A 13,249-nucleotide genomic window follows, 5' to 3' on the forward strand; every position below is an offset into this window, starting at 1 on the left:
GCCATAACCCCTCCGATATATCTGATGGCGACTGTACAACGAAAGTGTGTTTAATCCCTGTTATGTAGCTGTAATTTAGCAGAATCTCCGATATCCCGTCTTAAGCGGCAATTACACTGCGTCGTTCACCTAATGCGGTCGCCGAATTCATTTTAAACTACTTAGGCCAACAAACGTCGTCTTCAAATTAGTCTGTCCGCCTACTACGGCGACCGCATGACTCTTGAATGGATTCGTTCAACGAAAGTCGTCTTTACACTAGTCTGTCCGCCTAATGCGGTGGCCGAATGCGGTGGCCGAATGCGGCGGCTGAACTACAAAGTCATCCATCAGATCTCTGAGAGCTGTCGCGATGTCAAAGCTTGTGCTTAGGAAAGCTAGTTTATTAGTTTGCTTAATAATACAGGAAATATTATTAAAATCAATAAGAAAGAAACGAAGATACCTACTGGGTTCGGAAGATATATGCCCAGCGTTACGCCTATGGAGCAACAGCAACTTTGTGTGATGACCTGTGCGATGTGCAATTTAAAAAAATTCATAGGATGGATAAACCACATTTTGAGTACTTATTAAGACGAGTTTCACCATTAATTGAGAAAAAACACACCAGGTTTTACTTTATCAAATGATCTGCGGTCGCCGCTGTCGGTGACCTAATAAGGCGGACAGATGTCGTATTTACACTGCTTCGGTCACCTTATAAGCGTTGGCAGCTGTCGATCGCCGAATGCGACCGACTAACGTGTTCGTTACAATTTTGCGGTCGCCGCATGCAGCATGCGGCGAACGACGAAGTGTAATGTAATTGCCGCTTTATGGTCATTATGAAAGTACGAAAGCGGGAATAGCACCTACTCCATTGATATAGCGATATTGTTTGAGAATTTAAGTAATATGTATATTGCTAAGTACAATGTATCGAACGTGACGAGAACATTAATAGAATGATGCCCCCTGACAGCTAGGGGCTGTAGGGATGTAGGGACGACCCCTGTTTACTCGAACTATGCACGAAATGTTGCAATTTAAGGGGACATTACTATATTGATTGGTGTGGTGTTAGGGCGGTTTCGCACTACGTCCGATCCGAATCCGATCCGAACCCGTGAAAATATGGTCCGTTGTAGCCGTAGAACTATTTCTATGGTAAGTTACGCACTACATCCGATATCCGTCATCCGATTTCTTTCCGTCATTCTAGAATCTCCATTCCGGAGAAGATTTTTGACGGACCGAAGTAGCCTTAGTATTATTTGTATGAACGCTCGCGCACTGCGTCCGAGCCGAGTTAAAGGCGAGCTGCGTACGAGCAGAGGGTAGCGGGGCGGGCGGGGTATGCGGATAGGACTAGTGCGTAAGCGAATATCCGAATTCGGTCCGAGTTAGACATATTTTCACGGGTTCTGATAGGATTAGTGCGTAAGCGAATATCCGAATTCGGTCCGAGTTAGACCCATATTTTCACGGGTTCGGATAGGACTAGTACGTAAGCGAATATCCGAATTCGGTCCGAGTTTTCTAGACCCATATTTTCACGTGTTCGGATCGGACGTAGTGCGAAACCGCTCTTAGCGTAATTTGAGCTGACCGGTGCGTAGCCAACGTGCAATCGTTAACGCTCCGTAGCGAACGAAACGCAACTATCACTGTCGCAGTCGCACTAGTATCGAGCTGTAGACGAGTGATAGAGAGAGATGACTACGATTCGCTACGGTTGTAGGCATTATGCAAGTGACTGAAACATGATCTCAGTCACCCAAATATTAAAATTATACTAATAGCACTAACACGTTACACTGGATAAGTAAATAATTACACGCCTGTACGTTCCGTTAACGTACAGTCGTCTACAAACTAGTTATGTTCAGGATATTCTCTTAATGCAGGAACATTCGCGAAAGTTTCTGGAAACTTATATGAGAATATAAACAAGTTTCCATTTAAAAAGATTGTTGTGGGGATTATTCAAAAAAGTATTAGATGGTAATGGTACTCGTATGATTAATAATTATTATGAATTATGAACATTTGAATTTCTGATAACTTTTCCTATAGACCAGCGGTCGGCAACCTTTTAGCAGCCAAGGGCCACATAGTAGCTAACGTAGGTGACGCGGGCCGCACTTTGTTAATTTTTATGACTTTGTCAGACATTGTCGTTTGTCAATACATATTACATACAAAATAGGCAGGGAGGCTCGCGGGCCGCAAGTGACAGGTTCACGGGCCGCATGCGGCCCGCGGGCCGCGGGTTGCCGACCGCTGCTATAGACATTTGGCAACTTCGGTAACTTCTCCTCGGCTTATTTTTACAAATTAAAGCAAGAATGTAATAAAATCACGAAATTAATTTACTTATTTGTTAAAGCAGGTTTTTCATAGGGATTGATGTACTTTTTTCATCGATATCGATATAAATTATCCACCATGTCTTTCCCGTACACGGTATAAATAATGATATCTAGACATTTGGAATTGTGAACGATGCGACCGCTTAGCGATTTACTTATTTATGTCACTGACTGTACTCGGTGAAAGTATATCTTGTTAGTCCGTCTCGTTTAAAAGATTCCCCGAATTCGAATCCGCCTACTCGCCATGACGAAACTGACGTTTACTTTAATGCACAAATATGACGTGCCCAAATTAGGATACTATTATAATACCGCTCAGGGTTTTGAACAACATTCAAAAAATATTTGTAGGTACCTATATTAAGTACGTAAAACCGTATAATTAAAATTTATGAAAGTAAATCAAATAATTATTATGTTTAACTTTCGTGTTTAAGTTGTGTGAAAGTGAAAGCTTACATTCGACTCAGTTGGTGAATCAAAGACAAAATTACTACTAATTGATTTTGAGTGCTTAAAGAATATATCACTATTAAATAATTAGAATCTATGATGAATCTATCAAAACAGTTTATATAATATTTTGTAAGAATTTACAAATTGAGCTTGAAGTGACACTATAAATCAAGTAATTACTAATAGGGGGTATTACTGCAATGTTTTTCCGCCAGAGTGCAGCACTAGTGACTTAAGTACATATACCATAGAGTAACTTATACATAGGTACTGAACCTTAAACTGTTTTTTGACAAGTTTTCACAGACAATCAAATATGACATTGATACATCAAGGCGGTTTGTTTACAAAGGGCCGATCGGGAAACGCGAAATCGAAACTCAGTTATCTGCCTCTTTATCGCTCGAATATGCAAGAGTGATAGAGAGGTTAGATAACAAATTTCTCGACTCTCTCGTTTGCGGTAGACCTTTAGGGCTGATTGAGACGGCGCGCGAACTGTTGACATTGTGGGCTGTTGGTTACGTCCAATTCAAACGACCGATCAAAACCCGCAATGTAATGAAACTCGCATGCGAGTTCTCGCATCGTCTATATGAGCCCTTAGATTGTGACTTATTGAAGGAGTGGCGCCCTCTACGCAGAGTTTCGCGTAATATTCCTATTACGAAGGTTGAAAATTAGAGTAAGAGAAAAAAAAAGACTTTGTTAAGTTAATTACAATGCATACCCTTTTTGCTGAACTATGAGACGATGATATTATGTTTGACAGGATGTCCGCACGTGCTACGTACGGTATTTAAAATAAAATAAGTGAAACATTTATGTTTACACAGCTGTGTTGGTGTTTTGTTTAACACAGGATATTTTTTATCTGCTTAGCTATGTATTTGAGCATTGCGCTTGTGGTACTTAATAAACCTTAATGTAAAATTTTGAGCTGTCAAGCTGAAATAGAGACCTTTAATACTCGCTAGTCTTCCATGGTCAATAAGGCACAAATTATAAAGCAAATTAGTTTTCAGAAAAATGTAAAAAAACGTAAATTGAGAAATACATGTCAGTTATACAAACCTCTAAAAGCCATAAAACCATAAACACCTTAAATGCGTCATATTAGTCCCGCCACTTAGCGCCTCAGACCGATAATTTGACCGATTATTCGGACACTAAGCGATAGTGATGTTTGCGTACGCTTATCGTATCGATTAGGTACTTATTTTATTTTAAGAAAATCGTGTCAATTTTATTTGCACTCTTAATAGTGTCACGTTTTAATTCCGATGTGCCGAATTATCAGAGTCAGAATGTAATGAATTCACAGAGTTTGTATTGTACCTATTGAACAAAATTGTACCTAGGCATATTGTAATTTCCAACATATATTTTTTTAGGCTGTTATGTATTGTTTAAATGGATTAACCTTGCATGATTTTAATTCTACTTTAAGTAAGTAGGTAATTAAATCGATTTAAGCTTAATAAATTGGTATTATTTCGTAAAACGTATATGACTTCTTAACTATAAAAGATACATTTGTGCAACCCGATTTGTTGACACAAAATCTTATTTCATGCGGTTCAAAGAACGCTTTATTATGACGCTTTGAATGTGACGCGTAAACAAACGGTCATCGCTTTCGATGAATATACACGTAACTCGACCACGTGGGTTAACCATCATACGGACAATAGGTCGTCACAAGGACAATATAGTCATTCAAGATACGACTTTTAATTGTCATTCTTAAACCGAAGGTATATGTTAATTTAATTGCAAAAATTAATAACTGAGTTTGTTGAATAACATTTACGAGTATCTGGATACCTCTAAGTTAATGTAATGACACATGTTGATAATGTTGTAACAAATTCTAGTTAAATAGGCAGAAAATGAGAAAATAATGAGTTTTTTTTTCCTATAGGTACTTGACGGCTACGTGATTTGACTGTCGTTTTCGTTTGTGAATTTTGCATTTGATTTTCTTAAAAAAACTTGGTATTGCCGAACTGTGCTCATTTTTAAATTTTGGCGTTTTGGGTTGTATAACATAGTCTCTAATCAAATCTATTATTACATATAAAAACAATAGTGAAATAAACTTACCAACAACCCCCACCACGCTGAAGATACACGCACACACGGCCGCCAATATGGTCGCCTCTCTCGGATAAGAGATCGTCGCCGTCGAGTTCACTACCACAGTCAGATTATCCAGATCCATCGTGACGATTATCGACAACGTCAGCACATCACTACACTTTTGAAATCGAACTTTCACTTTGCATTTTTGTTTTTTCTTTTAGTTTGAATCACTGTTTTATGCGCCATCTGGTTGCTATCGCTGGATCGTGTGACAACTGAAACAAATGAATAATGTTATTGTAGTTTTGTCACCAACACTGTCATAGTTTTAAGATATAATGTCTTCGACTTCGCCTGTGTAAAATTATAATTTCCGCGATAAAACGAGAAAAAACGAGAATCGGTTGACAATTGCGACGTAGAGAAGTACATCCGGACATACGAAAGCATTTTTGCCCAAGCTGAAACGGAGACCTTGGCTAACGCTCGGTCAAAAAGGACATATGAAGGACGAGAAAGGCCACGGGACTAAAATTTTTATCCACACCAAATTTCACCTAAATCCATTCGAAGGTTTAAGTGTGAAGAGTTAACAGACGCACATACAGACATACAGACAAGGCAGTTGTAGTTCGCATTGAATGACAATGATTTTGTCGTATTATTATTGTATTGTGTTTAAAAACTTGAAATCATCGATGTCAGGGTTGTACACTGAAGAACCGATGACGGTGTAGGTACCATGCGTCACAGTCGTTCAATCCAAAAATAGGTGACAATGAAAAAAATAAACTTTTAACTTTAATAAGGCTAAACACCCCAAATAAAACATATATATTAGGTGGATCATCTCGTTTTTCGAATTTTTAAGAACGTGGATATGACAGTATATAATTAATAAGTACTTAAATAAGATTTTATAATCTTATTTCTCTCGCAATCCAATTATAGTACCAATCCAAATAATCGTGTAGTAGTCGTAATGCCAGTTAATCGTTCTAGTAGCTGACTAGTTGAGTTGATGACTGCTATGGTAAGAAAATTTCTGAAATGCTGTCAAAAACGCAAAATGGTTGGCTGGCCCGACTAATACTACACCGTTAAACTAGCGATATAGCCATTAAGCCAATACGATCGCTCATTTTAACAGTAACTAATGTGTTTGTTTTTATTATTCATGCATGAGGTGTTTAATACCCTAGAACACCACTGGACCGGCGCCATATCCCGATCGGCTAGCATAAGTAGCTAAACGGATAAAGTATCCAGAAAGATTTAAACACAACTCTATTGATATAGGAATAAGAGATTGAGCAGATAATTTTGAGCACTTGTTCCGCTTAGCAATTTTTTGCCGCCAGGCCAATCACGCGATTCATTTGCATGGTTTATGCAGAACAGAATGCATATACAATATGGAAAGTTAGCCACTGACACAGTTTCCTGAATGCATTTACCTAGTTTTTATGTTTGTCTAGTCGTCAATGTAAAGATATGTAGCTAAACATTTAATTTAATCATTATTTTTGCTAAAAAGAATTTTGATTAGTGAATGTGAAGTAAACTTCACATATTAGGAAGTAACTGTAGAAATTGCATAATATGTACCTAGTTTAATTTAACAACGGATGAGGCGACTAACGAACGAACGAATCAAATAACATAGGTACTAAGTAAGTTCTGTTTTATTTATCCCTAAAAAAGTAATAAAATACGTATATTTGGGCAAGAGATAGATTTAAATACGGTCTCCCGAAAACCCAGCTCCTGGCAAAAATGGGTTACGGAATAGCCTAATATGTAGTTTCTTATAGAAGAATATAACTGTGTAAAAATCGCTGCAGTCATCTAATTATTTGCATTTTTCACACTTTAAAACTAACAAACGTTATCATGTTATTTGCTTTATCAAGGTTATCCCTCTGATTTCTCAAGATAATTATTTAAGTTCCACGAAATCTATAATTGTAAAGGTTTTCCCCAAAAAATTGTAATTTACTTACGGTTCCTCGAAGGGGAATCAGCCTGATCACAACCAATTTAGATTTATAGACCTATTCGTCAATTAATGGTGTTGGGCTAAACTTTAATATTGACAGTTTACTTTAAACTGGACAAACAGATGTCCGTTCTAACTCAAACATTTCTACAATACGTCAGTGAGATCAAACCAATATAAATGGGCATCAGTGATAGGACAACACTTAAATAAACAATATTTTATCTTATACTAGCGACCCGCCCCGGTTTCGCACGGGTTAACAAATTATATATATTTTTAGGCACGTATTTAACCGGTATAACCGGTTTTATTTTATTTTTATTTTATATATTTAACCGGTCAACTAATTAATCGATTTTGGGTAGTTTAAAAAAATAGAAATGGCTACTAAAATTAATAGTTTGGCAACAAAAACGGAGTCTTAAAATATATCAATATGAGCTGTATTTTAAAGCCGTTACAGCGTTTGAATATTTTTAGGCAGGTACCAAGTATTTATTTGGCAACTGAATTAATATATTGGAGACTATTTATGAAGCACATTTTAAAAAGAAAACGGCTATCTATTAATTCAAAAAGAAGTTCTTTTAAAATATTTTGTTTGGTCATTAGGTCATGACACGGTCAACCTAACACGCTCCTCCTCGCTTCGCTCGTCGTCGCACCTATCTGTTGACTCTAGCAGAACACAGCAGGTAACTATTGAAATTAGTAATTAAAAATTTAAAGATCTAATGGTATAATGGCCATTTTGCGTTTCATGATTAGAAATTTCGACTATAAGTATACTGACCATTGCGTATTGGTAAACTAATTTGAGGTGTTTTGTGTAAAAAGTGACCAATATTCATAAAATTTAACTGCTTTCGTGTTAAAATACTATCTAGCTGAAAACGATATGCTCAGTTATGATTAGTTGATTAATTAGGTGCGAACAACTAGATGACAACTAAATTTTATGATCGCTTTACAATATTAGTTGCCAATTTATTATTTTAGATGCCAACCTATCACTTTAAGTTCCCTATAATTTTTTTAGGTGGCTTGATTTTGCTGCCAGTTTTTTTAATAATATGATGCTTATATTTGAGGCTAAAATATTTTTTTTGGCGCCAAAATATTAATGCACAGCCAAATTATATTATTATATGCCCAATGAAAGTTCCTGTTTAATATTTTAGTTGCCCGGTTAATAATAAGCCATATTTTTATCTTACAAAAACGAGCAATACGTGCGATCTATGGCTTAAAAAGCCGTCAGTCTCTAAGAGAATTGTTTAAAACAATAAATATTATGACATTGCCTAGTCAATTTATATATGATAATATAATGTATGTGAGAAAGAATCTTACACTGTTTAAAAAAAAATGATGTAATTTTAATTTTAATACCAGGAATAGGAATAATTTATTAGATATAAGAACTAGGCTAAGCAAAGTACGAAAATCATTTTTGGGGCTCTGTACACGTTGCTACAATAGGATACCCGATCATATTGTGAATATGTCAGAAAACAAGTTCAAAACTATAATAAAAGATACTTTAATAATAAAGAAAGGTTATTACAGAGTAGACGATTATTTAACAGACACACACGTATGGTCGGATACCTTATCTACAATCAAGCGTGGTATATATTAAGTTATAATTTTAAGGCTGCAGGATATGATAAGGTTTCTGTCGAGATGCTGAAAGCTGGACAAGGCATTGTAGCAAGTCAGTTGCATCGCCTTTTCAATTTGTGCTTTAGAACCGGTCAAGTGCCCAGGGACTGGTGCAAGGCTGTCAGTGTGCCTCTTTACAAAGGAAAGGGATCACAATTAGATTGCAAAAACTACAGAGGCATTAGCTTACTCAGCGTCGTCGGCAAATTGTATGCAAAGATATTGATTGAAAGAGTAGTGAAAGAAACCGATGAGCAAGTATGGGATGCACAAGCGGGATTCCGAAAGGGTATGGGATGTACGGACCAAGTCTTTTCCTTGCGATGCATAGCCGAGAAGTATTTGGCCAAAGGTCAAAAGGTCTATTGCGCTTTCGTGGATTTGGAAAAGGCTTATGACAGAGTGGTGAGGAATGAACTTTGGTCGGTACTGTCTGTGTATGGATTGGGCGGCCGTCTCATTCAGGCACTGAAATCGCTCTATGAGGATTCCAGTGCTTGTGTGAGAGTAAACGGATCGTACACTGAATGGTTTAGCTTAGCATCGAAAAGGGTGTTAGGCAGGGATGTGTAGCGTCACCGTGGCTGTTTAATCTGTTCATGGACAGTAGTTTGCAGGATTTGAGAAATGATGAATGTGGGCTGAAAATGAGTGGGTTACCCGTCAAATGTCTTCTTTACGCTGATGAACTGGTACTACTAGCGTCATCGGGCGAGGAGTTGCAGGAGATGGTAACTAGAATGCATGGGTCTTTTGAAAGGAAAGGAATGAAAATTAATGTAAGCAAGACGAAAGTAATAGTATTTGAAAAGGAAGAAAATATGACTAACTGTGAGATTTTGATTGGTCAAGAAAGAGTGCAACAAGTGAAAGAGTTTGTGTATCTGGGAACCTTGTTCACTAGGGACGGTAAGTGTGATAAGGACATTGTAAGGAGAGTGAATGCTGGTAATCGCCTGAATGGGGCACTTAACGCTTTTATGAGCAGCTAAAAGGTGTCGCAAAAATCACGGGGTGTTGGTGCCTACACTCATGTATGGTAGCGAAAGTTGGGTATGGCAGAAGAGGCATCAGAGCCAAGTGAATGCAGTGGACATGAGAGCGTTGAGAAGTGTGTGTGGTGTGAGATTACAAGATAGAATTAGGAACAGTGTGATAAGGGAAAAGTGTGGACTGAACGAAGATGTAGTGACAAAAATTGAGAAAGGTATGTTGAGATGGTTTGGACACATGGAAAGAATGAGTGAAAGAAGGCTGACAAAGAGAGTGTATAAGGGAGAAGTAGAAGAGGGAGTTGGAAGGGGCAAACCTCGGCGGACTTTCTTCGATCAGATCGGGGAAATCCTGAAGAAAGGCCAGGTCAAGAGCACCCTAAACCGGCGAGCGTGTATGAGGAATATTATGAAAGTAACGGAAGTGAAAGAGGTATGTCAGGATCGTAGCAAGTGGAAATCCGTGGTCTCTGCCTACCCCTCCGGGAAATAGGCGTGATTATATGTATGTATGTATGTATGTAACAGGGATGTAACGGATGTGGTTTTATCGGAACCGAAACCGGAACCAGATGTTTTAAATTTAGTTTATCGGAACCAGAAACGGAATCGGAACCGAAAACGGAACCGGAACCAGAACCGGAGCCTGAGTCAGTACTATCAGTAGGTATACATTACACAACACAACACATACGAATAGGTACTTTAAATTCAAAAACACGGATATACCAGAACATCTAATTACTGCAGCACGTGGCAAGCGGGGCTATGAGCGAATGACTGGTATAAACCTGTTTGTTTTTGATGTACACCGTTCATGTCCCGCTGCCACGCTAATAATTGACATCCGATATAACTTCCGTTTCAAAAGTAACGGAACCGGAACAGAAACGGATGTGTAATACCAAACGGAAGTTCCGACTTAACGGAAACGGAAACGGAGCTCCGTAACATCCCTGGTATGTAATTTTAATACACATGTATATTCTATGTAAATTATTCTCTACATTGACTTTCAAAAAGTGTTCTGTAAGAATCTATTTTAAATAAAAATATTATGATTATGATACATAAACCTTTCTCTTGAACCACTCCATCTATTAAAAAAAACCGCATCAAAATCCGTTGCGTAGTTTTAAAGATCTAAGCATACATAGGAACAGACAGACAGCGGGAAGCGACTTTGTTTTATACTATGTAGTGATCGTTATAACACGGTTTTATAAATGCGACTATTGCCTTGACCTTGAGATAAACTTCCAAAGCCTGTCCTACTGATCCTTTTTATTTATTAATAAATACATTTTTACATATTTTCCTCAATACAAAGACGAGTACCGAGCCCGGCGCGTGCGCACCCAGCGCTCCCCACTACGCTTCGCGCATACAAACTGCTTGTAAACTTAGGACTACCATACACAAGCTAAATTTCTCAATGTGGCAAACAAGCAGACAGTCCCTCTGATGGCCGACTCCGTAGCCTAAAGACGCCTGTGCAATTCCTGAGATGTGACGTAAAAATAATTTATCGATAGTCGATAAAATATAATATTCTCTTCTCTCTCTATTACCTATATTTCAATTTTTGATATTCCACTTTCTGTAGAGTAGAGTAATGAGAAATGCATATAAAATAGTTCCTTTACTTAAATATACTGACAGACAACGCATAGTGATTAGGATTTGAAACCTGCGCTGCGGCAGTAGCACGGTCGCATTTTTAAGGCTTGTCACGTTCTAACAAATAGTGACAGGCGATAAAAATGGAACCATGCTGCGCCCGCTGAATTCGTCAAATGTTGTAGCCTCTAAGAAAGGATTTTTGACATTAAAACCTTGAGTAGAAAATGGGGTAGAAAGTTTTCAACAACTTTAACCCAGAAGAAGTTAGAAGCTTAGAAGCGTTAGCGAAATAAAACGTTTCTGTAGTGTGCAGACGCCCTTGTCCGATAACGACTGATGTGCCCTTACATCACGTAACGTAATACAAACAAACGTGCATAATCGTGACATTGCATTCTGAACTTTAACCCAATGGGGCAAGGTTCAAGTTGATCGGGCTATAGATGTTTACATTTCGATAGCGTAACTTTACGGTTTGAATAGTTTCGATTGATTTGGTTCAATAAGTAGGCTAAAGAAACGTAAATACTTACAATTATTTTAAAGTAGAAATATACAAAATAAATAATAAAGAAATGCATACTTGCATAGATATAATAAATAGTATTTGGGTTTTGATTTACCTACTTTACTTTAATGAAGCCCTTAGAAAGCTCGAAAATATTTAGCTTATAGGGATATGTTATGTGTTCTTACTGGCAAGTTTGTGCAAAATTAGCGTGGTCGGAGTTTAGTTTCGTCAGAATCAGAAAACCTTAATTCTGCAATTCGAATCCAATTTTATTATCTGTAAGTATGCCAGAATCAGTTCGTATGTCTATGTCGTCTGTGGCGGTAAATTTTTCTATTTTCTTTATTTTTATATTTATGTATATCTCAAAACCTCATCGGATACATATCATGCCTTGGCCTAGTATGCCTCTGGCGGTCTAGCATGAGTTGCGTTCTCGCGCGCGACATCTGGCAGTATGGACTCGCGCGCGAGAACGCAAGTTGTGCTAGACCGCCTGGTCAGTATTACGCAGAACGTGTACATTGTTTACGAACAGCGAGCGCTTGAAATGTCAATTTGTTCGAGTGTTTGTTTCCTTCACTAATCGGCTAAGAGCTGATACGTGAATCGATGGATTATTATGTAGTTAATGACTACTGTGATAGGTTGACCTCAAGAAGTCACACGCAAAACTAAAATTAAACTGCCACGTAAGCATCTATAATTGAGGGGAGAATACAAATAAGTAGTTCTCGAGAAATTTTAGCAATGTGACAGGCACCATGAGAGGGGTCCTTTTTACCTTTTTGGCACGGAACCATAATGAGAGGCACAGGAGGACCGAAACGTGTATGGACCAAGCTAATGAGACAGTCGACGTAGTGACGTATCGGAGCTCAAAACAGTGGCCGAGAAAAGAACGCGAACGGAATGGCTTATTCCATCGACAAGAGTCATGATGTCTTAAAATTGTGACGATGATGATTAAAATCTCATTGTACAATCAAGTGTAAAAATATGGGTGCACTCTTCATCCTCAAAAATATGTCCTATACTTAAGCTCTTATGTCAGCCAATTAAGAACTATGGGACATATTTTTTACAAGTTAAATGCACCCATACCCATATTTTTACACTTGACTGTACAGCCACTATAGTTGATTTCGTCCGTGAATTTCTAATACAGTTGAAATGTACTGGTTAGTGACGTATTCACTACTAGTAAGTTAATGTTTATAACATTGTTAGTGAATCGCACACGTCACAAGTTCACAACTCTCAATTTTTAGTGTTCCTGTAACGTGATTGGCCTAAAAGGCAGGCACGTGGTTGGTCAATTAAGCATTTATGGTTTTGTTAAAATGTGACGTCATGATAAAAGGTAGTTTAAGGTTCTTCAGTCTGCTATTAGCTGTATAAATATTGTTATTGTAAGATAATCGTTCTCATATTTAAGCTATTCTAAATGGCATGTTCATATCATCAGTCATCACATAGCCAGCAACGACATTTACCACGACGTACTTACCTACATATTTAAACTTTATAACCTCTAACTAAGGAAGAAACACCAAAA

General features: G+C 37.8%; 2 protein-coding genes across 4 annotated transcripts in view; one reads left to right on the forward strand and one right to left on the reverse strand.

Moving 5' to 3' along the window:
* Nucleotides 1-13,249, forward strand: part of LOC134651923 (uncharacterized) — a 343,848-nt gene that overhangs the window by 54,862 nt on the left and 275,737 nt on the right. The gene's annotated exons all lie outside the window — the stretch shown is intronic.
* Nucleotides 1-13,249, reverse strand: part of LOC134651967 (protein trapped in endoderm-1) — a 46,862-nt gene that overhangs the window by 14,253 nt on the left and 19,360 nt on the right. For 2 of the 3 annotated variants that reach the window (XM_063507110.1, XM_063507112.1), the window contains exon 2: nt 4,920-5,173. In XM_063507110.1, coding sequence (XP_063363180.1) covers nt 4,920-5,037 — 118 coding nt within the window. In that variant the 5' untranslated portion in view covers nt 5,038-5,173. Of the gene's footprint in view, nt 1-4,919; nt 5,178-13,249 lie in introns of those variants that run through there. The other variant, XM_063507111.1, reaches the window with a different exon arrangement.

Source organism: Cydia amplana, chromosome 11 (assembly GCF_948474715.1).
Source record: "Cydia amplana chromosome 11, ilCydAmpl1.1, whole genome shotgun sequence".
NCBI lineage: Eukaryota > Metazoa > Arthropoda > Insecta > Lepidoptera > Tortricidae > Cydia > Cydia amplana.